The sequence below is a fragment of the Camponotus vicinus genome, unplaced genomic scaffold, assembly GCF_025532165.1.
Source record: "Camponotus vicinus isolate PSW18456_S1 unplaced genomic scaffold, iyCamVici1.0 SCAF_8, whole genome shotgun sequence".
Lineage (NCBI taxonomy): Eukaryota > Metazoa > Arthropoda > Insecta > Hymenoptera > Formicidae > Camponotus > Camponotus vicinus.
The window spans coordinates 8,361,394-8,386,970 of record NW_028141980.1 but is presented as its reverse complement, the minus strand read 5'-3'; the positions used below and the strand labels follow the sequence as shown (position 1 = coordinate 8,386,970).

Below are 25,577 nucleotides of genomic sequence, written 5' to 3'. Positions count from 1 at the left end.
TCTTTTTTTAAAACGTCTCTTCGAAATGTATCTATTAAATATCGCAAACATAAATTTGCGAGAGTACTTAATAAGATATATCAAATTTATTATTATTATAATATTTATTATTTTTATAACATAAATATTATAAATAAATAAATATTATAAAATAATAATATTATTTATATAAAATGTAAAATTTACTATCTCATAATATCTTCAATATAAAATCTTATATATAAAATATATAAATGGAGAATTATTTGTTTGATAAATGCAGATAGGATGCATCGGAATACGATATTCGACTGCAATCTTTTTCGATTCCTTTTGGATTCTTTTCCGATTCCTTTTGGATATTCCGTTTGACTATATTAATTAATAAACAGTGAGTTTTAAGTATCGAAATTGTTGGTATCTCCGCAAAATCATCCCCTAATTACAAAATAATAGGTCTGCCAGGCTTCAAGAAGCTTATACGTAAGCGGATCCCGATGGAAGGGACTCAAGAGATCTCGACAGAGTGAGTTTTTTAGTGGGTGAGAGTCCCACACTACCCCCCGTACGATGTGCATAACGCATTTTTCTCATCCTGCAAAAAAAATTGCAAAATAGGCTCCATCTATCCATCTATTATTTTATATTATGGTAGAGAAATCGATCGACGAGCAAAAATTATTTTTTTAATGATATATTTCAAGTCATATAATTCGACCGCGATACTTTATCATTCTATTTTTCGATCATTTAAATATAATTGTGTGAGATTACGTAATAAAACAATCAAATCACAGATCTAAGTAATTAACATAATAATAAAAGGTTTCGTGATGTATTAATTAATTAATTTATATAATCTACAAAATATATCTATACTTTAATATTACACGTATTTGTATGTTAAAATATATAAAATATTTCGATATTACGAGAAAACAGACAATAACACGGTGTTCAGCCTTGGCGACGTAAACAATAGCGCGCTAATGTTTACATGCCTCGACTTTGGTATTATTCGCACAGCAACACTCGAGCAATAAGGTAGTGATGCGAAATATTTCGTATATTGTTGAATTAATAATTAAACGATTATTATATCATAACTTCTCCAATTAATCTTTCTATTTTATAATTCGTATTAATATACATATATTATATATACCTCAACGATGAAAATAGCATTTATAACGAGTATTGAATTTAGCTTCATATAAATGTCGAGTGAATCGTATATTTCCCTCGTGTTCTCTATCTCTTATAATAATAAAGTGCGTTTCTCGTGTAATTATTCCGCGATCAGAAGTATCGTGTAAAATGTCTCGCGATCGTTCCACATATGACTAATTATTATTAGTCGTATTTTCGGGAGTGAGCATGAGTGCCACGAAGAAATAGCAAAGGATGAACAAAGGAGGAAAAGAAGATTGGGAAAAGCATCAGGCAATATACGGAATGACGAAATTGCGTAAGTAATTATAAATTTTTTATTTATCGTTCGTATTATCCTTTAATTAAAAAAATTATTATCGCGAAATTAGCAAAATTATAGTTATCTGATTGATATATCACGTTCTCAACGTATAATTAATTTTTATAAATATTATGTAATAATATGTAATGCGATAGATTTCGCGTGTGTATATTTCGCGTAATTTATCTATTTAATCTCTCTCTCTCTCAAGTAAAAATCGTTATAAGAATCTAAATGATTAATACTTAATTTCATAATGTTAAATAATACGTAAAATTACGTCGCGACGATAGATTTCGAAATACATATTTCGTGATGTATACAATTTAATCGATTAAGTAATAGAATCCAAAATAATATATAATCATTTTGATCGTTGCGATCTTTACGGACAATAATTATTATTCTAATACTTAGAGTTAAATATATTTCATCCGTGTTGTGTATGTTATCATTTTACTTGACAACCCAAATATAATTTGGATTATGAGAGAACACGCAGTAAAACAATCGAATTATAAATGCAAATAATTAGCATAACGAAAGACTCCATGATGAATTGTTTAATAAATAATCAATTAATTTTAATCAATAAATTAAAATACTTAATTTAATATTCCGTGAGCGTACATTTTATATTACATAAAATATATTACGATGACGAATTATCAATAACACGGTGTTCGACTTTGGTAAACAGTATCGCGCTATTGTTAATATGTTATACGGTTTTATTATCATTCGCACGGTGACACTCGAGCAATAAAGTAATGGTGCGAAACGATTTAAATATCTTAAACCTGAGTGATTTGAATATCTATACCCGAGAACAAATGTCCATAGAAAGTATTCCGATGGACTCTATAGGAAGATAGAAGCATGACATCCTTATGATGTTAGGACAAAGGAATACTAAACCATAATAATCCTGAAGAAGAGAATATATTGAATAAGAATGTATGATGATTGGAAATGATTAGAAACTAAAAGACAGTTTGCAGTTGCGTATAACTTATTTATTAATAATAATACTATTTTGTAATTATATTAAATTTTGTAATTTAGTACATTTTATTATATAAAGTATTAAGCATAAAAATATTATGCTGGTATGAAAATTATAATAAAAATATATAAATAATGTTGACTATATTAGAATGACTATAGATAAACTATAGATAGACTATATTAGAACATATAAATTCTCTTTATATTTTATATAAAGGAAGACACACACACACACACACACACACACACATTTAAAATATTTTGCAACATCTATATTTTTCGAATCTTAATTATAAATCCTTCAGAAAAATCAGTGATTAATTTAACAAATTCTATACATGTATTATTAATTAAATTTTTAAATAATAAAAAAAATGATTGATGAATATCAAAGATCAGTTTACTGCTAATTTAAGAAGATTTATAGAAATACAGTTAAAAATGTTTTTACCCCACAGCAGGCATTTTGTTTTTTGTAAATAAAAATATATAAATATGACAATGAATATATAGAAAAATATTTTATTAAAATTATTTTTATAATAATTTTATAATATTATTTTTTAAAATTATTTCATCTTTGAACATAACATTTTTGGAAGATTACAGCATCTTTCGCGATTGAAGTCAAATTTCAACTTCTTATTTACATCTTCTGACGAGACATAGAATAAATATGAGAATCGATGAATTAAATATATATTAGATTTAAATTTTTCAATGCTAATAATATCTCTCAAAAAGGGAGACAGTATCTATATAGACATAGAATATATAGTAATTCCAGTGTATATGTTTCATATAATATTTTAAATTAAATAATTATTATTTTCATGAGAATAAAATATTAATTAATTAATCGATTGCATTCTAGATCGCTTTTTTGGTCAGTATATATAAATATTTGAAGTGAATTAATCGAACAATTGCATTCTAGCTTGCTTTTTCGATCGACATATATACTGTATATAGTGTGTGTGTGTGTGTGTGTAGAGAGAGAGAGAGAGAGAGAGAGAGGGGACCACAAAACTTATTTAAAAAATTAAAATTAAAAATTTCTTTATATTTATATACATAAGCATCTTGTTATACAGCACTGATGTTACCGGCATTTCATGCACATAGCACGGAACAAAACCAGAAATTGTGCATATTATGTGTTACCCTCTGAGAACATTCGTGGACTTTGGCTTCGTAGTTCATATCTGTTTTTAATGTCACAGAGGGCGCTTTCAGGAATCATCAGGGATCACCTAACCTAAAAGTAGACCATGGCGTCTTTCATTCTGTTCCCTGATGCTATCCCTTCATAATAAAGGCGATTGAAGCTGACCATTTTAGAATTCGGACATTCGACTGTAATTTCGAGATTAGGAGTCTTTGACAAAACTTCGATTAACCCAACCGGCGATTAATTCGGAAAATTGTCAACAGTAAAGTCTCGAATTTTTTAATTCGTCGTTCCTAACCTTTCTTCCCATGTATCGAACAATTAATAATTATATTATATCAAGCAAACACTGTGTAATACTAAATATTACACTGACAAGTTAATTGCTGATTAAGTTAATCGGGGTTCAATCAAAGCGGCTTTAAAAATGTCAGAAGACAAAATTGGTTCATTGGAAGAGGAGGCACTGAGAAGAAAAGAACGGCTTCAGGCACTCAAAAGGAAGAATGAAGAAAGTAAGGAAAATAGGAACAACACGGATGAAGTATTGCCAAAGTAAATCTCTTGTTTCCATGAATGATTTTAATCTCTTTAAACTCATTGATCGCAAAACATAAAATGTTAGAAATCTCGTGTTTTCAGACCGAAATTCCGAAGTTACAAGCCACAAGATGAAAACTTGAAGAATAATATGTTAGAAGATGCGAAACCTGGAGATGTAGAAGCCGTGGTTCGTGAACAGTTGGATGCTGCGAGCAGCAAAGTGGTCATCGAGGAACTAGTAAGTTGTAGAGATTTAGTTTTATATTTATCTCTTTCCTCATATCTTATATTTATACAAAATTGATAACAAAATTTAGTCTCAACAGTTTTTGTTGAGCAAAAATTTATCCCAATTAGAGAATCTATGATATATATCTATAAGTAAAAGATAGTTTGTTTGAACACACATTCTATATACATATTTTCTTGCTTGATTTTACATGACTATATTACTATGGTTGTGACTACATTACTATGTTTTCTGCACATGGAAATGCGTTTTTTCCCTTTTATTTATTTAGGATATCAGTAATTTAGCACCGAGAAAACCTGATTGGGATTTAAAACGAGATATAGCTAAAAAATTAGAAATATTAGAGAGGAGAACACAGAAAGCGATAGCAGAGGAAGTAAGGGCACGTCTTAAACAAGGCCAACAAGATTTAGCAGTTTATGTAAATGAGACTAATAAAGAATAGAAGTATTGTTATTAATAATATATATATTTTGTAATAAATTATGTACTCTCTTTTTATATAGCATTAATGGTGATATTAATAGTAATATTAATAGTAATATTATTAATAATATTATATTAATATCTTATAATTTCTCATTACCTCTTATAATATGTTATGCTATATTGCACAAATCAGATGGAACTCTTGACAAATTAAATGTTTGTTTTCACATAGAAAATGATGCAAATTTTATCAATTTAAATGCAATATTTTACATTGTACTTTTGTTATTGTACTTTTTAACATTATATCTATTTTAACATTTGTCATCCGTGCACAAAAATTTCATCTACTCTACTTGAAATACAATTTAAGTTGTTAATGTTATCATCTTGAATTAACATGTATACATACATATATATTTTGAATGAAAAAATAAATACTTAATTTTATAGTGATTTTATGTTAGTGAGAGTTATGAGAGAGTACCTCATCTCTGTGAACATTTGCTCAATATCTCAATTTTTAAGTAAAATATTACACAAATTAATTTCTGACTTTTTTTCTTTAATCAATTTTCATTTTACTAAAAATTAAGATAACAATTGAAAGACGCCATTGACTAGAATATTTCACATCGAGGTCTTCATATGGCAAACAAAATGACTGCAAAAAAAACTGCTAGCGCAATGATGGAAAGTGGCATTTCGACATTGTGTTGTCCAGAATGTTCATCGAAACGATGATAAGTTTTGGGAGGAATGTTTCTCGGTATGTTCTGTTCTCTTGGAATATTGTGGAGGACTATTCGATCTTCTAAAGGCTGCACTGGCCGGAAGTTGTGAGTCAGTTTGTCGCCTTCCGTACTTCGTAAATCACGGAAAGCAGCTAACTGAAATTAAGCGAGTAGCCTTTGAATTGGTAAATTTATGTGTACTGTTAAATCCAAATTGCCTTTTGCACTTTAATCGTCAAACTTTACAAATAATAACAGTCGAAATTTTATGCAAAATATGATTCACATACCTGTTCATGCGACAAGCGCAGATGATCTTTAAAGTCAATCCATATAGCTACCTCGAGACAAGGTGGAGTTGTCAATGAGCCATTATATGTGAAATAGTCTTGCATGGTGCTAATATCTGATATGAATAATTTTTGCAACATCAAGGGCTCTCGCAATGCTTTCTCACTACCTACCGTTTCTATATCAGGTAATACTTCTACGATAGGTTCGTACATTCGGTTCGGATTAGGACTTACCTGGAGACAATTTTATTGAAATAAAATATTAATTTAAAATCCAAAATTATCTATCAACAAATTATAATAATATAAAAAGATAAAATTAATTGCATGTAAGATATCGATTACGAAATATCACTGAAAAAATAATGATAATTTTTTTGAATTTTAATCCTCTCTCTCTTTCTCACCTCGTACAGGTATGCTAGAATAGCCAGACCATCGGAATGATTAAGAGCTTCATTCATCGACTTGTAATCTTCCTTATAAAAAACGGCATGCATTTCCATTGGGAATGAGTGATTGTTGATTAAATCTTCAGATCCCTCGTAATCATTTTGTCCCCAATGGAAGTGCAATTGCTCAAACATATAGACATTATTTCCCAAAGGCCCTCCGGATAACATGATTGCTTTGGATTCATTAATTTTCAACATAACTGAAAAGGAAGGGGAAGATGAGTTGTAGCATGCAATGACAATGATTAAGATTCATATTTCTAGATTATATCTATTTTTATATAACGTGGACACCGCGTATTAAAATATCTTTCTTCATCTACCAGAGACCAATTACGTATTAACTTGATTGGACTCTTTATAGCGTATTTAATCGTCGAGATTTAACAGTCTATCACTGCAAATTTTTTATTCCAGTCTCCTTTATTCAACATTCACGCGGTTTATTGCTTTTACAACAAGCTTTTATAAACACGGTACAAAGTCGCCTTTCTCGATTATACCGCGAAGAAACGCATTTTTTTCGATTCCGACTCTCGTGAACGCTATAATTTTCCCAGGTAACGGAAGACCTAGGCTACATACGTGGATAATAGTAAACAAGTGGGAAATGTTTTTAAGCGTGCACGTCAGAAATGAGCGTGAAATCCTTACCTGTGTGACCATTGTTCGTCACGAACGATAGGCATGGATCGCCAATGCCGATCAACTTCAACGGCGGTAGACTGACGTTTTTGACATTGTGCTCTTCTATGTTAATGGGCGACTGATGTTTCCCGATGCACGTATGATACTCCTCACCCCAATGCGATGGACCTGCGAGAATAAAATTGGTTTCGTTTCGGAGTAACATGCCACCTCCAACAGCAAATTTTTAATCAATCTCACCGTGATTTCCGTCATAACCGAAATTGTCGCCTAGACAGAACCCTGAAAAGAAAAATTTTTAATAGAATAATTACTCATGTTAGAAATTTAATAGAAGAGAAAAGTATACTATAATAAATAATGAGTGATGTTAATAGAGCGAAGATTCAATTTAATGCGGAGTGATACGTGAATAAAAAAAAAATGAAAATACGAATTTATATTTCAAGATTGTTGAGAATCTATTTTGTCTTGATTTAATAATTTAATATATAATTTAATGTAAATTAATTTACAAACTTTTTAAATAATTTTACTTAAAATTGAACAAAAAAGATTTTCTTAAAATTGACATTAGTGAAGAAAAGATATTTTCTTATTAAATTTTTATCGAAGCTCAAAGAAATGGTACAATATTTATAACGAGTTTGGAGCAAAAATCAACATCTCTTGCTCTTGCATTTCCAAATAATTGATACGTTTTTTTAACGAACTGACCGTTAAATGCGCAACAAAATTTTCGCGGAAGCTAGAAATGTATTTGAAATTTTCTGGTCGTGGAAGACAATTGATTGTTTCCGCGCATTTATTATGCGCTTCTTGATTATTTGCCAACGAATGTACGCGTGATATCTTCCTGTCGGTTTGTTACTCGTCTCGCCTTGCTATGCCTTGTTTAAGGTTCTCCGCATCTGCTCGACACATGCGACAAGTATAACGATTTACTCGAGAATATTACTTTCGTTTTGGTCGGAAACGGCCACGCGAAGAAACCGTCAACGTGACATCTTGGCTGGAAATCCTTGGCTGATTTAAAGCGATTATCTTGAGGATGACGAGCTATCCTCGGCGTCCTTCCATTATGCAAAATCTTTATTGTTGCACGATTACGTGAGATGCGTGCAAGAAGCTCACGATATCTAACGATAAGATGAAATTTTGAACTTTATTATTTATTATTATCTCATCATTATCCCACGAAGACGTCTAACAATTATTACATACCAGGGACAAATCGAGATCGAGGAATCTACCTTAAAAATATCATCTGCGTTAAAACCAAATTGATGCAGGAAGAAAAAGAAATAAAAAGCTGTGGCTCTTATACCAATTTTGATTTAATTTTGATTAATTTTTTTGAGTCAAATTTCTAATTATTAAAAAATAAAAAGATTAATTTACATGTGATCAGTTAATCTGTATAAAAAAAGATGGGTACAACCGTTGTAATAATAAACGGACATATTTATTTTTGAAGAAGATGGATATTCGCGGAGATGCATTATATGATAATTTTATACGATAAAATGACATAAATCGATGTTCATATGAATTGTTTAACTAGCGTTTGCGACATTATGTATGAAAACTGCGCATTGTGTCGTTCGATTATTTATTCATCAAAGAAACTCTTTAAAATTAAATGTTGAAACGGCTTGACGTAACATTTAATTAATATCGTATAACTACACCCCTTAAAATTTTCGTAATGTGCGGAAGATTCCAGTTGTTGATACAAGGACTTCTTTCACTAATTCGGTTCCACTTGTCAATCCATCAAATTTTATCTATCTTGTGAAAACATTCGTATATCCCCGGGAATTTACATTTTTACAATTCAAACAGTCTTCAACGGTCACGGTATGATTCCAGGTTTCGTGCTCGCTTTATGACATAAGACAATAATCGCCAGAAATTACTTGATTTTCAAGTTCTAGATGCTTTTCTTATATACTCGCTCTATTAATTACTTGTGAAGATGACGCATATTTTAACATAGAAATAACATACATATATAAACATCTAAAAAAAACCTTACAAAGGTAAAAAAAATACGCCAAATACATAAAAGTATTCTACCTTGTATGTAACAAAATATTTAATAAAAAAAGTCCTTAAAAATAATTTACATTTTCTCTCAAAAAAATCATTTTTCTAAAAAAATGAAACTTCAAAAAATAATTTTAACATAGAAATAATATACATATATATATATACATAAAGCTGATATGATATAAAACGATAATATCTATAATTCAACTATATCGCGATTTTTATCGAGATATATCATCACTTTTATCACTCGATTTATTAAAAGAAAATATGAGACGTCAAATTAGCTGAAGAGATCAACCAACGTCAACTTTACGATGTGTATTATGGGTCATGGAAAATATATTCGTTTTAAATCTTCTTTCTGCTTATCCTGCTTCGAATAATAGCGTTAATATTATCTTTTAAGATATATATAGTTATATTGTAGTTGTATAAGAGATCCCTTAAAACTGGATAAAGTATAATAAAATTACAAGTACTTGGATTTATATTCGACGTGATTTAATTTAATGATTTGTTTGATATATATGCCTTTCGTGAAGAGGATTTATCACATTTTATCGTATGGTTACTTTTTATACGATTATCGTTATCGTTATATTTTATTTTCATACTATTTTTAAGATAAGATTAAGATTGTTATATTTCGTTTTTTAATTTGCGATAAGCCTTATGTAAAAAAGTAAAATTAATAATATTATAAAAAAAGATCTTAAATCAAATATGAGCATCGCGATTCGCGCTTTGCTGCTGAAGCGCGTTAAGATTTAGTGGTCCGAGGGTTGACAGCAGATCGAGAATCATCACTGGCATCTCAATCGTTATTCTCATAGGATATTCTGCAGTGATCCGCAGACGATTTCGATGCATATCAATGCAGTTGAATGCACATTAATGCAATGGTTGAAGACTTAACACATACCTAGTATTCGCTGCACATACAAATAATTGCAGTTTTGATTCAACCGTCTGGTACACCCAGATTTTATTAAATATAGCAGATAATTAATTTTGTTTTTTTTTATATGTAAACTAATTAGTAGCCTATCGCTCTCGAAATCTACTTTTAATGCTAAATAAAAATACATTGGCAGCATAATGACGATGATAATTTGTACGTTACGTATAATCGAGATACTTCTTCGATCACGTAATTCATGTGATAAATTTTTATAGAATATCACCAATATGTGCCGCGAATAATCTTATCATCATTGATATTTTCTTCATCATTCGCGTGATTATTGCCAAAGCCATTGCATGAATATTCCATATATTCTTATTTTGCTACACAACTGCGCACAAATTCGCAGCTCTCATCTCTATTATAATTTAAAATATAAGAAATGATGCATATATAAAAATAAATGCACATATAAAAATTTTTATTCTTTTATACTGTTTAACAAGAAAGTGTTTGATATTGTCTAAATTAATGTAACTTTTATGTTGATGACATAAAAGATACTTAGAAATATTGATTATTCTAATCATTAAAAAATTAAATAATTAAAATCTTAGATATCATCATAATTTATTTCTAGAGTAAAAAATAAATAATATTCTTTTTTCAATGTGTAATGAAGAATGCGATAAGGATAACAGAATTTGAATATATCGTTTATGTGTAGTTTGAATAATTTCGTTATTTGCTTCGTTATCGTTGCTAAAATTAACGTATGAATATTTGAATATTTTCCTGTTTCGTTTTGAATATTTTGTTCTTGTTTGAACATTTTGTTCTTGTTACACAAATGCATACAAATTTATAATTCATCTATTATGAATTCATTATTAATCAAATGCATAGAAATATACTAACAATTTCTCTATACTAAAGAAAATGTTTGTGTTTAATAGCATTAATTAATAAATAATACACATTAATAGCGCTTACATCGGTTTTGAGATACTAATTATTATGTGTAATTATTAAGGAACGATAGAAATTTTTAATTATCAATTTATTCCTAAATTTAAAAAATACTTGATTAGTATGTAAATTTTCTTTTTACACTATTTCTATAATAAATATTCGAGACGATTAAGAACGCGATAGAGAGTTTGAAGAAACAGCCTCGAGGGGATGTTAGTTTTTTTTTTGTAGAAAAATTATTTGTATAATTATTGTATCAAAAAACTGTGATCGTTGAATATTCAAGCGAAGAAACGTACCTAGAAGGAGAAGAAGGCCAAGAGTAGCGATCGAAAACACCATGATCATTCACCCCGTCGACGTATAACACCGTGAAATCCCACAGCCGGATTCGCCGATTCGTCGAGGAATCAGCGAAGGAAAATGCGAATGCTTTGTTACGGTCGGTGGAGGACTGAGGTGCCGCTGGCTCGGTCGACCATGTTAAATAAGAGTCCGCCGCTTCTATTTTGCGGCGTGCGTGCGATGGACTCTCGTACGGCCGCGTCGACAGCAGGGTGGGAAGAACAATTTGTTGATTTCGTGACAACGTCGCAGAATCAACATATCAAGTAATAATGCAAGGTACGATCCTTGGTCGACAGAGAAAATAGACGAATTACGATGTGACAAAAACTGGCTCCTTGGAAGAAGAATTGACACATTAGAGACTGATTGTCTTAAAATTAGTCTGGATTTATTTCAAACTAATTTTAAGACAATCAGTCTCTATTGTGTCAATTCTTTCAAGGAGCCAGTTTTTGTATATACAGGGTGTTCCGAAACTAACGCTTGATATTTTAAAGGCAGATTCTCTGGCCAATTTAAAAACGATTTTTCCTCAGCGAAAATGTCGAGGGAGATCATTATTTTTTGCGTATTCCCAATTTTTGTCATCATGTATCTTTCTAACTAAGCCTTAAATTAAAATTCTATTAAAGTAAACTCTACCTAAAATTAACTAAAGAATGTGACTTTATTAATATTTTATTCCCATAAGCCTTAGTTTGCGAAAAACCCTTTATTTTCAATCGTTTATAACTCGAAAACTATTAGTGCCGCGACATTTTCGCTGAGGAAAAATCGTTTTTAAATTGGCCAGAGAATCTGCCTTTAAAATATCAAGCGTTAGTTTCGGGACACCCTGTATACTCCTGGACAAAATTAACGCATAATTTTTTTTCACCTTTTCTTTAAAAGCTGATATTTAAATTTTTACGAAAAATTTTAAAGGAAAAGTGAAAAAAAAATTATGCGTTAATTTTACTCTAGGAGTATATATATATATGTTGATAATATGAATTATTCTACATCTTTTCTAATAAAAAAAGGAAAGAACAAAATAAATAATCATTTTAATTCTGTATGTGAAATATATTTTTATATGATAGCCATACATATAATTTTCCATATCAGATACATAATTTATATTTATAAATATATATATATTATATTTCACAATGATAATAATTTATAATTATGACATTTGTTCTCGAAAATGTTCAATATTTGTGGATTTTTCTATCCTATTAGAAACTATATGACGTGTGAAATCACCAAAGTGGGTAGAGAAGGATAAGATTGGCAGGTAGAGTTCAAGACTTATAATTTGACAATCAGCTTTATGAATTCTTCATATGTACACGATACTTACGCGATACGATTACTTTACGATATGACATTTTGTAGACTTATGTTTTATAAGCGCACGCTTTTATCTTGTGTGTGATATTTTACAGTTTGTTTGACCGATACAAGCGGAAGTTTCTCGAATATATCCGGCGATATATGATGAATAATTTACGGTACTCTCCCGTCTATACTGCCGCTTTTTGATATTCCCAACATCCGTCTTGCGAAATTGTTCTCTGCGGTTTTCTCCAACAACTGTAATCCGCAACAGATTTGTTATACAATTCATGATCTCATTTTTCAAATTGGTTATTAAGAAATTAATAACATCCTGTTTTTATCATCAATATAAAAGAGACATTTTTCAAATTTTATTAATGGTAGACTGATCACTAGATCACTGCAGTCGTTGTATGACTTGTGTCTACAATGTATCTCGAATTTTTTAATCTTTAATCTTTGGATATTTTTCAGCCTTAAAGAATAAAAATATATATAATTAAAAATACATATTCGAAAAATGCAACACAATGATGTGCAAGGTAACAGATAGATTTGAAAAAAAGATTATCCAAATAAAATTTAAGCGATTAATGATACTCCGTAATCACTGATACTTCTGTAATCATTATTTTTTCGAGGAAACGTTGAAATATCGAACGAAGGTCGACTTGCTCAATAGTATAAATAGTATAAATCAATAGTATAAATAGAAATTTCACCGAAATTGGCAACCAACTTGGAAGTGTTCCATAAATAAACATAACGGACATTCTAATAGAAATGTCTAAGATAATATGTGAAAAATAAAAGTAAGGAGAATGTGTATTTGATAGTGAGATCGATGTTTTTGTAGCAAAATAAAAATGGAATTGGTTGCAAGAATATTTATGAATATTTAAGAATATTTATGACATAAGCAATATATATGCATACATTTTTGCATTCTTAGCTAATGATATATTATGGTAGAATAATCGATCGTTAAGGCACAAATCAAGAAATAAATTGAATATTTCACTTTGATTAATTTAACGTCCCAGCGTTATATCTTTAATGATGACTGATAGAGAATTAAAACCGGCGCGCGTGCGATGTAAAGCATTATGCTTGTTTGGAAACTTTAATAATCGCTAACGTCGAAACGCGAAATATTGTTGCACTTGGTAGAATTCTGGAAAATTAACGTAATTGGTTACGCTTAACAATGCAATGATGGAGGCGTAATAATGTTACTGCTCGACTATTGTGCATCGATTGCATAACGGCAGAAATTGAGATAACAATCGGGCTAACATGCGTGATATATAGCTTACAATTTGTGATTGTCAATGTATCGTCGGTCATGATGCATTTATACAATATGTAATCTGTTATTAGTGGTATAAGCGCCGGCATGTGATAAAGATAATAATTATATGATATGATATTCATATGCACATTTTGTATGATTTTTAATATTACTATGCAGTCAGAGAAAAAAAGAAAACCTGACATTTGACAAATAGACATGATCTCTTTCGCTATTCGCTACTAAATTATTTCTTATCATAATAGGTTACATAGAATATGAAAAAGTCATCTTTCATAGCTTACTTCGTCGATTAATTTGCATGATAAAAATGGCTAAAATTTGTCAACATTGGGTGCTTTCCATTTAGCGACACAAGTCGACACAAGCATTATTCTATCTTTTTTCAGTGAATAACACAAACAAAGATAGAATGACACTTGTGTTGATTTGTGTCGCTAAGTGGAAAGCACCCATTATATGATAAGACAATATTTTTTATTACAAAATGCATGATGTGAAAACAATGGCGGAAACTCATCAATCCATGCATTTCAATAAACTGTTAATCTAATGACTGAAATATCACACATCATTATAAATATCATTCGTTTAGAATTTTATGAACAATGACTTTTGATGGGGCACAATTATGTTAAAAATTATGTAAATTAAAGGCGCAATTTTAATAATTCAATTTTTTATTCAAAATTTTAAGAATGTTAGAAAAATTTATAATTGCAAAAGGTCATCTTAAGTCTTAAATTTTTTTCAATTATCATATTTTTCAATTCACTATAGATTTATATATTTAGCGAATCGATAAATCATCAAATTTGAATAAACAATTCAAAAATGTTTGATAGATTGTGCTCCTCGATGCTACTTAATTTACAACTTTTCTGTAATGTACGTGTTAGTCCAGTATTCATGAAAGTTTTATTAATTATATTTCTGCTTCGAGATTGAAAGTTTTCATATCATGAATATACACTTTAATTAGCATTACAAATTATCGTTTCAAATCATTTAATTTACTAATCAGGATAACTGACAAAGATTCCTTTATACCGATCGATCAATCGAGTTTCAAAGAAATTGCGAATGAAGATTGTATCTCATATTTAATTTCGCATAAAATTTTTGAAAGTCATTTCTGTAGCAATCGCACAGCACAAATGACATTAAAACAACCGTTTTTAATTTAAAATTTCGCAAAATCGCGACACGATGAAGCATTTTGAAAATCAAAATTGTATTCGGCATAAGAACCTTCTGAAGAAGGTACGACTCGCGCTTTTCCTTCTTTTTTGATCGAATCGTAAGTCACACTTGTCGATTTGCTTCCAGTCGACTCCGCTAGATGTCGCGCGCGTCGCGGCGCTACAGCCACTACGGCAGTCGAGAAATCCCTAGCGGCTCGTGGACTGGCGGCGGGCGCGACGACCAATCGGAAGGCGCGCTGAGGCGCACGCGCGCACCGTCGCTAGCACGCGGCGCCCAGTGTCCAGCGCCCAGCGCTACCCTACGCATCGAACGCGAGCGTGTGTCGCGAGCGCATTCTCCGCGCCGCGGCTAATACGTATGTACGCATTCCCGTTGTCGCCGTCGCCCGCCGTCAACGTCGGCGTTGCCTCGGTACGTCGCTTCTGGAGCGTAGCAACGGCCCGGTCGCGCCGCGCGAGGGCCGCGCGCTGTCACCGCTGTCTCTGCGAAATTTGCGTGCGCGTGACGAGGCAGCAACAGCTCGCCGTCGCGGCCAGTGACAACGTTTATTTTCGATAGGAAGGAGAGAGAGAGAGAGAGAAAGAGAGAGAGAGAGAGAGAGAGAAAGCTCTATCCCGAGGGTATCTCTCTGCCGCGGCGAGTGATCCGCGCGAGCGCGACGAGGACGGCCACAGGCAGCACAGGCAGGTAAAAGACGCGAGAGCGAGTGAAAGGATAGGAAAGTCACTAAAAGCGCTGGAGATGCGCGGCCTTTTTTCCCCGGGTTGCGCGATTATGTATCTGACCGCGCCATAATTGCACGGTCGTTTTAACGGATGAGAGAGAGAGAGAGAGAAAGAGATGCGTGCGAATAGGAAAGACGGAGAGAGAGAGAACGACAAAGAGGGAGCGATGGCAAGTGCCGTGGTGGAAGAGAGATGGCGAGAGAGGGAGCGAGGAAGAGAGAGAGAGAGAGAGAGAGGGTCGATAGTGAAACGAAGCGAGAACGAACGCGGTAGCGTGGAGAGGCGGAGAGGCCTCTCCGTCAAAATGTCGTTGAAAACGCCAACGCGGATACAGTGATCGTTGGCGCTCGCCTAACTCGGGGCACGTCGTCTCCCTTCGAGCCCTCCAGCCTCCGCTCTCTCTCACCCCTTATATATATATATATATATATATCTGTCTCTCTCTTTCTCTTTCTCCTCCGATCTCGCTCTCGACGACCAGATTATACCAGTTGTAGCGGGGAAAGAGAGAAGATCGCGGGTGCATCGATTACTCGCGCACGGTCACCGAGTTTGTTTCCCCACGTTTGTTTCCCCCGTCTCGTCGGCGTCTCTCCCCGAGGTGCCGCGAGAGGAAGGCGACCCCGGCTCGGTCCTGGATCGCGCGCCTCCCCCCCCCCCCCCGGGTGAACCCTCCGCTCGTTCTCCGCGAGAGGCATCGGGGAAATCGCTCTCTCGGCGCGGATATACTCCAGGTATACCGAGCGAATCTCCTGGAAGCGATCTCCGAAACGACCTGACGCGATTCCTTTTGCATTCGCATTCGGCGAAATCGATTCCGTCGCGTTCGATTCCTTCTTGGGCTCCGACCTTTTGTTCGTCATTTAATGCCGCGACTCTGTCTCTCTCCCCTTCATGCAACATCATTCCCTCTCTTTCGACTCCTCGCGACGCCGCGCAAACCTCTTTTCGCGACCGTTAATGTCGCCTCACATCGATATGTACATACACACATATATTTACATGCAATGTATACATCTTTATGTGTACACAATATACGTGCAAATATAAAATAATAGTCGATTATTATTAATAATAATTAATTATTATTAATAATTAATTCGAAACAAGCGATCCATTGATCCTCTCGTCAGATCGGAGCTCCTCGCAAAGTTGATGAAACGCGTAGCTAGAAGGAATCATCGTCACCCTCTCGGTGAACTCAACCTTTTAGCCAATCTGTCGTCCTGGTCTACGCGTCCAAGTCTACGCGGCGGCAACAAAAAAAAAAAAAATTGACGGGAGATGAGAGCTTGGCTAAGCGTGATTGGAGGGAGCTTGATGCGATCCAGAACTCGAGAAATGTCGATCCGAGCGCGCTGACTAGTGTTAGTGAGCATCCAGTGAACACGGAGCAGCCTCGTCTTACAAAGTGCCGGTTTTTTCCCCCGAATTTAAAGGGAGGGAGACAGAGAGAGGAAGAGAGAGAAAATATTTCATCTAGATATTCCAAGCGTCAGATTTCGATTTTTCCGTTTTTCGTTTCAATCGGCCAATAAGACATGACCCAATAAAACCTTCGAAAGGCTTCGTCAAGATCGAGGTGTAATGTTCGCGATGTGTGCAGGTGATTGATTCGTGCGTCTGCTTCCTCGAGGTAACTCCTCCTCGGATACGATCGGATTGTGAATAATTTGCAATAAAAAGAAGGGGAGCATTATCTCGTAACAAAGCGCGATCGCCCCACTCGCGAAAAAGAATCCTCGTCTACTAATAACAATCTATTCGAATTTTCGGATATCAGTGTTTTTTTCGCACGATCCGTCTATTGTTGTCGCGTCATCGGGCGACAACTTATGTCCAGTTCCCTTCTCGAGTGCTTACTCGATGCATTCGTGTCGCGGTTTTCGAGTCCTCGATAAACCTTGTTACGGAGCGAGTTTAGTGACACTTGGCTAGATCTTGGTTAATTGCTATTTAAACTGGTTCTCTGCAGGAAGCAAGCAACAGCTTACAAAAATTTGTCGCTTTGTTGTGTGCAGACAAATAAAATAATATAAAAATATTATTGCGTTAAAAAAACAATCTTGCGGTATAATATTTACTTTTGGAGTTGATAGTAACACATTTACAAGCTTTACAAATTTTTTTACCAAACAAAAGTTATTTTTCAAGCATTCCTGCCATAGGGTGTTTTTTGTAGCAGAGAATTAGTTTGTTTTGATAAAGAAATAATTATCATAAATATTTAATTCTCTAGGATAAATATATAGGCATATTTATTATATTAATTTTGTTTAGCACGATATATATTTATATTACATCTTGGTTCCTATACTTACCAAAAATATATATATTTGTTCCTACAATGGATTGTGTTAAATTAATTGCTACATTTAAATAAGTCATTGAAAAAGTTATTTTATTTCTCTTCTTTAGGCTCTTGTGAATAGAATCGTACATTGATAAGCAAGAAAATGGTTTCGACTCGTCAATCAAGCAACATGGGAAACAGTAGTAGTAGTGGATCAGTTGGTGAAGTTGGAGAAGTGAGTCCGTTGAAAAAGCATCATTCAGTAACGGCTGGCACATCTAACAGCGGATCCACTATTGAATCACGCAATCTGAATCTTTTGGATTTACCTGTTGAAGTACTTGAAAAGATTTTTAGCTATTTAGGCTTCAATATGGTAGCACATATGCGTCTAGTAAGTTCTACATTTAAATACCAATGTAAACATGCAATTTTTTATTTCTCACAATCAATTTACTATAGCAAGCATATTGTTTGCGATAGGTTTGTCATCAACTGGACCGCATTTGTGGTTCAATCCTCAACTCTACGTTTCAAAAGCTGCAGGCTCAAATGTTGAGCCGCTTTCAGGCTATCAAGGCGCAAATGCCCAGACGCGAATCCGCGCGTCGAAATCACCCTCTAGCATGCGAGTCGGATATCATAGAAACTCTGCATATGCGGCTTACCTTACTGCAAATGAGTTTCGGCAAACACATTGAACGGAAGCATTGTTGCTTTTTTCCTGGCGAAGTAAGTACCAGAGTTCGGAAAGTAAGGATTGTTCGTATCGCTGGATTCGAATATAGTAAGATTGATTCTGCATATATAGTCAAACTTTTTTACATCTTCCTCTTTATATGTTTCTCTACATTTCCCACTTTTCTCTTTTTTGCGTTGCATGTAATCAATTTAAAATTACAAAAATAAACAAAAGATATCATGCATGTTTTCAATTTTGCTTAATTAATTGATTCTACTGAGTGTTCTATATAATATGTAGATTGATCCAGTAACTAAACAATCTAAACAGGTGTATTATTCTATAACAGTTGAATTCTTGGTACACAGAAATCAATTTTTTATATCTGCTTGATATTATCAGACAAAGTCATGAATATCTTCCATCTTTCATTTACTTTTTTAGTTTAACATTTTCTAAAGAAATTTCAAAACTGATATAAAAACATAGAAAAATTATCCTGATATAATAAACTAAAATGCTAATGAATATTATATCAATAATACACTAAATGTATGCTAAAATTTGGCAGCAATAACTTTTTGAAATAATTTTTTCTTTATAATCTTAATGGTCCTTTTCAGACATCTCTTGTCTTTACAAGTATGTTTAATTTGAAAAGAAATAGAATAAAAATTCTCTTGAACGCGTTTTGCAGATTCTGGACGAGGTTTATCGCATTCTTTATTACATAAAAGTTACTCCAAAATTGCAAAGACCCTATAAGGTTACAGATGAACTGTTTGATTTGAGTACTATGGCTATGGAATATTTCAAGGAACATATTGAACCAACATTACCAGAAATACCTTACTTTGGTGCTGACTTTCTGGATCTTGCAGGGACGTTTTCTTGTAAGTAAAATTGATGATTAAATTTACACTTTCGAATTATAATCTAACTCATGGAGAGCAACTATTGTTGCAGCTAGTAGTGTGAGTAAACCATTTATGTGCCTGGATTCCGCACCTTTAACCGTCGGAAATGGAAAAACGGGCAATACTGGCGAAGAAGAAGGTTCTTCGTCGCATTGTTCAGACGACCCTGCTCTCTTGGAATCCAGTGTGTCGCCGCCACAATCGAATATGGTTTTGCGAAAACGAATTCGCAAGATTAAACAAGGCATGAGAAGATATAATAGCCAGCTGACACTGATGCGCAGGGATTTAAAGAGTTGCAAAGCAAAAATTGCGGAACAACAGAAACAGATTGTAGAATATGCCACTCGATTGGACGATAATGACAAGAAGAATGAGGAGACGTCGCGAAAATTTAGCACGCTCCTACAGGTATTTACCCAGGTACATTCGAGAAGTTTGGAACAAAGATGTATCAACCTTATTTTATAACACTTTACAAATTAAACCTTAATTTGTAACACTTTACAAATTGATGATTTAAAGTGAATCTATATATATAAATTGTGAAAACATGTTACAAACCTTATGTCTTGATCTATTTTTACTCTGAACTTCTCATTTGGTGCAAAAATATGATATAAAAAATATTTGCATATCTGTAACTTATGAATATATTTTTCTTTCTAGGAATTGAACAAGTGCAAAACTGAGTTACAGTATTGGCGATCCAAATCACCAGCAATACCAGTGTGCGTAGGTTGCGGTCAGTCAATGCCAGTCCCTACAGAGGATTTACAAGCTTTAGCTAATCAAGGAGTGCTACCAGATGCATTTGGTGAAGAGCACGACTTTATTCCCATCGCGGATGCCCACAGTCCTACTGAAGTGGTACAGCAATCCGTAGTTACGCAATCTCCTTCGTCGACGCCAACGGAGGAGATGGCACCCCCAAAGGCTCCCGTGCCTTCGATATCCTTTAAACGGAAATCCACCACAGAGGAAACGTCGACCGATTCCGCGAAAAAATCACGTCGCACTGCCAAGTCTCGTCAGGCTAAGCGCTCAAAGATATAAAATCGATAACACTGATCATGGTACAAATATCTGTTCAACCAATCTCCAATGGATTTCCGGAGAGATGGGGAACTTTCTACGATAGTTTACGCGCGTTTCTTTATGTCAGCAAGCCAATGATCTTAGAAGAGTACAAAATTTCCTCACCGAACGTCCTGCATATTGCGCAACGAACCTCGTTTAAAAAAAAAATTAATCGTGTCAGTATAATGATCATCAAATTTTTTCTCATAGACAGAGATGTTACCGCCGATGCATGGCGTGCATTTTATAAATATTCTAAAGAAGCCTAGTCGGATCATTTGCTTTGCTCATAAAGCAACGTCTTAACTATATTTTCCCGAATTCCTTTAAAATTCTTTGTAATTATTTCGCAATTATTACCGTCATTGCTGCGATAGACTCAAGGATAATAGAAAGTTAAAATCGCGTTTTATCTTTGTCATGCATTTAACAGCGGTATCACGTGATAGAACACAATAATGTAATCATGGCGATGAAAAGATTCGCCTTCCATTTTGCTCTTTGATCAAAAGTGCAGTGACTCTTATCATGTTTTTGGTGCATATATAATATAAATTATTTTATTATAAACCATAAAGATTAGAGACAAGAGCATACGAGTTCAAATCCGAAAAACGTCGCCGTTTGGTGGCACAGATCCGCGGAATATTATTGACAACTTCGATGATTACAGATCGTTTTTATGAGAAAATAAGTTATGGAGAATATTATGTATGATACTGTGTATTGCATAGAAGATTACATAATTTGCATCTATATATTTAGTGCAGATGCACTTGTGAATAGTAGTAACAATTGATGGCAATTCTTCGACTTATCTTTTCCGTGTGAATTAATACTCTTGTCTCTAATTTTCATGGCTACAATGTAAATTGAATATCGTCTTTATCTTTTTTTGATCAAATTAGGACAATATGAGAACAAAAAAGATTTTTATATGTATAAACATAACAGTTTATATATATATATCAATTTTATTTTATTTAATTTGAAAACTTGTTTTTATATAAAATGAATTGGTGCAAATAAGCACACAATTTTCTTAGGAAATCAGAAATTTCGTTTCTTAACGTATTTTATTCTATACAATATAATATATAATTTGGTGGTAACACATATAAAAATTAAAATTAAACTTCTAGAAAATTTTATTTCACGATATTGATTAGAAAGTATGTGAAAGAACTGATCCATTAAAGCTAATTTGCGCAAGCATTGCAAATAATGCGCCAATCATATCAATTCGTTTTAATTATTTAAGCTTGCTCAATTTAGAAAATTTGTTTATAATCACATATATATGATTAGATACCATTAAATGTCTTATTGTCCAATTTTTTTTATAATTTGTGTTCATTTAGATTTTGAATTAATTTAAATAGCTGGATAAAATCAAAATGTTTTATGATAAAAAGTTTCGTCTCAATTTTGTGGCGTGAAATAACCAGAAAATATCTGGCATAAATTCAAGCAACAAAAGAGCAAAATGTTAATGAATACTTGGAAAGGTGTTAGTTTATTTTTACGAATTACACCATCTCTTTTATTAAAAGAATTATGCAAGAGATGGTGTACGCGCGCATTGCAATATTAATAGAACTAGATAATAATTTATAGGAATGATTCGTAGAATCGTCGAAAAAAGATTGGGTATCATGCCATTTTTGTTGCGTGAAAGAAATCTTGTTATCAATAAATTCGACGGAAATTTCTCCTTATGAATGAATGTTTTGATGAAAATTTTAATGGGCGTTCAGAATCATAAATTATAACAATCGAGGATATTTGCAAACGGATTTTTTTCAGAAATTTAATGGTTCACCTTGCGCGATTATTAATACAGTAGAAGCAATTAATGTCTCATTTGCACTGATTACCCAATTAATCTCAAAGCAGCGTAGTTAGATATTGTGAGTTATTCATGATTCTACTTATTAAAAAAATACGGAGAATGCGGATAAATATGTGAATGATACTTTATTATAAATATATTTATATATCTATATATATATATATATATATATATATATATATATATATATATATATAAACATATATATATGTATACATATATACATGTTTACATGTGTATATGTATATATATATTTGAGTGGAATTTGTGTGTGCCGGAGAGAGAGAGGAAAGGTGTGCAGACCACACAAAACACACTTTAGTTTAATGAAACAATAAGATATAATGATTAATTAATTAATTAAAAAATTAATTAATTAATGATAAAATAATTATTAAAATATATATGAAAAAATATATATAAATATATATATAATTTTTTATTGATGTCAAAAGAAATTAGAGAGAAAAAACAGAGATAACACTTAGGATGCGAGTATAACGGAAGAGTACACGCGCATATGTGTGAGATGAATGTGTGGGATATACACACAATATACATACATATATATATATATAAAATAACTAAATTCAAACTCTACGAGAATTTATGATGTGATGCTTTATCGCGCGCGCGCGCGCGCGCGTCGATTTATAACCGCGGAAAAGTGACCTTTATCCGAGATAAAAAAGAAACACGTGAGGCATTCTGGCTGCGAACGAACATATAAACTTCACTTATTAATGTTACGTTGAATAGCGCATTACGGGGGCGGGCATAGCCAAATCGCACGTGTCGGAAATTTCGAAATGCTTGTACGTTCACTTTGTAAAATGTGAAATATTTCTCGGACATCCAGAGAGAATTCTCGGGGAAAAAGTACGAAACTCGCATCGATTCTGTTGCATTATTTGGGCCCCTAAGAACGAGCACATATAAATTCTGAATCGACATCAGCGGCCAAATTGCATCAACGTCAAATCAATGCTAACTCTGGTCAAAATATCCAAGATTTTATATCTGACAATTAATCAATAGATTTTCTTTTTATCATAATAATACAATATAAAATATCTTCATTATAATTTTGTGAGATATTCTATATAAAGAGGAGCAGTGGGAAAAAATTCATATATAAATATATAAATATTTATATTTCTTTTAATTATAATATTATATTAGATATTATATATATTTATACATATGGACTTTTTTTCCTTTAAAGTAACTCTAACCGAAAATAAATTAATCTATACTCTCGGTATAGTCTAGCGTATAAAAATCAGGTCTTATATTCTATTAATCATATTGTGAACGATTTTAATATCAAAGAAATTTCTGATTTGTGATTGAAAAATCTAGAATTGCAGATGTGAATTAAAAATCAAATCGAGATAGGCAACGTTATTCAATGCTAATTCAAGATTTAATTTTTAAGGAAAATGTGCATTTTTTAATTTGTGAAATTCAATGAATAAATGAAAAATATATAAGAATGATGAAAAAATCGCGCCAATTAGAGTTAGTCAACTGTTGATGCATTTTAGCCTACAATACATATACATATATATATATATATATATATATATATATATATATATATATATATATATTATATATATATAAACGTACCTCACGTATACACTCGCTACACATCACACCTGCAACAATGTTGTTGCAACACAACGTCTTAAATAGTTTACGCTCTTCTCTCGGCTTTCCGACATAATCCGTCCCCGAACGATACAAATGTAGAACTGTGTACTACGCATATATGGATCTAAGTTAGACTTACGAGTATAACAGTGAATATGTGCGATTAGGAGTAGAATAATTTCTTAGACGGTAGAGTGCTGTCTGCGCGGGGGGGAGGAAGGGAGGGAAAGAGAGAAGTTCTATATATGTAGAGGAGGACACGTGTGGTTTTTTTCTCCCAAAAAATATACCTACTCCACCCCGAAAGCCTGCTATCTGCAAGCTAATAATAATGCAAGCAACGGTCCTTGCCTCAGGTACACAATAGACAAATACCCAGAAATACCGAAGGAAAAAATCGTGTACACTTCACGAAGATAAAACGAAGGGAAATTAGACAAAGGAAAGATAGGAACACAATTTGCCAGCGTTACGGCAGGAGTAAGCGCTGTAATGCCGAAGAATTATACGGATATATTATCTTAAATGGTTTTACACGCGCGCGCGCGCGCGTGCGTGTATTAAAGCGATTGTAAATATATATATTAGATACACCTTATAATAAACATAATTTAAAAACAAAAAAAACATAACGTTTTCTAATATCTCTATTTAATTTATATATTTCACGCATGCGACTGTGAAAAAATTAAGAATTATCGCTATGTATGGATTAATTGTCATCTGTTTATTGTCAAAGGATAAAAAAAGATGTTTGTTGCGTTCAATTTATAAATGTTAAAGTAAATGCCTCTAAATTTTTCTATATTCCACTTTTTTTTTAAACTTTTACCTTGATACATTGTATATTTCTTTAATAAAGATGAGAGCATTTTTATGCTTAATTTTCGCTTATCAAGATAAGTCATAAGTTTTATAAAATAACATTATTTTACAGTCTTACTTGAACTTATCAATTATCTTTTTCTTATATATTTTATTGTTCTCATATTGATCTTATTTGATATTGTGTAATAATAATACTAATTATCAAATTGATAATAATACTAATAATAATATAATAATTATCAAATTAAGTCAATATATAATATTAATTATGCTTTCAAAATTGTAAATAGGTTCTCATGTTTTATCAATTGTTTTACGAATAATTTTAAATTATGATATTCGTATATCGATTTGATACAATCGGCATTAGCGAAATATCATAAGCGCAAAATCGAGCTTGAATTTGAAATTGAATATTGTGATTTATTTAATTAGTA

The 25,577-nt window shown here is 32.6% G+C and overlaps 3 protein-coding genes across 8 annotated transcripts; 2 read left to right on the top strand and 1 right to left on the bottom strand.

The window, feature by feature from the left end:
- The first annotated feature begins 1,329 nt into the window (after positions 1 to 1,329).
- On the top strand, positions 1,330 to 4,936 carry LOC145975537 (coiled-coil domain-containing protein 12). The gene is made up of 4 exons (XM_083106092.1): positions 1,330 to 1,447; positions 3,685 to 4,187; positions 4,275 to 4,413; positions 4,697 to 4,936. Exons 2-4 carry the CDS (start codon positions 4,060 to 4,062, stop codon positions 4,871 to 4,873), a joined length of 444 nt encoding a protein of 147 aa, XP_082962218.1. The 5' UTR covers positions 1,330 to 1,447; positions 3,685 to 4,059; the 3' UTR covers positions 4,874 to 4,936.
- Positions 4,937 to 5,401: 465 nt separating this feature from the next.
- Positions 5,402 to 11,407, bottom strand: LOC145975536 (carbonic anhydrase 2). The gene is made up of 6 exons (XM_083106091.1): positions 11,218 to 11,407; positions 7,228 to 7,269; positions 6,994 to 7,155; positions 6,292 to 6,539; positions 5,882 to 6,118; positions 5,402 to 5,747 (listed from the first exon to the last, which is right to left on the bottom strand). Exons 1-6 carry the CDS (start codon positions 11,264 to 11,266, stop codon positions 5,502 to 5,504), a joined length of 984 nt encoding a protein of 327 aa, XP_082962217.1. The 5' UTR covers positions 11,267 to 11,407; the 3' UTR covers positions 5,402 to 5,501.
- A 3,986-nt stretch (positions 11,408 to 15,393) lies between these two features.
- Positions 15,394 to 25,119, top strand: Dmpd (F-box protein dampened). Of its 6 annotated transcripts, XM_083106868.1 has the most exons (7): positions 15,820 to 16,812; positions 16,966 to 17,468; positions 18,251 to 18,519; positions 18,609 to 18,857; positions 19,505 to 19,700; positions 19,774 to 20,147; positions 20,394 to 25,119. In XM_083106868.1, the coding sequence occupies exons 3-7, from the start codon at positions 18,289 to 18,291 to the stop codon at positions 20,778 to 20,780; spliced, it is 1,437 nt and encodes a 478-aa protein (XP_082962994.1). In that variant the 5' UTR covers positions 15,820 to 16,812; positions 16,966 to 17,468; positions 18,251 to 18,288; the 3' UTR covers positions 20,781 to 25,119. The 6 variants fall into 6 exon arrangements, with proteins under 6 accessions (XP_082962996.1, XP_082962997.1, XP_082962992.1 ...); XM_083106870.1 differs by lacking the exons at positions 15,820 to 16,812; positions 16,966 to 17,468 and adding an exon at positions 15,394 to 15,790; XM_083106871.1 differs by lacking the exons at positions 15,820 to 16,812; positions 16,966 to 17,468 and adding an exon at positions 15,394 to 15,794 and having other exon boundaries at positions 19,774 to 20,135.
- The last annotated feature ends 458 nt before the right edge of the window (positions 25,120 to 25,577 follow it).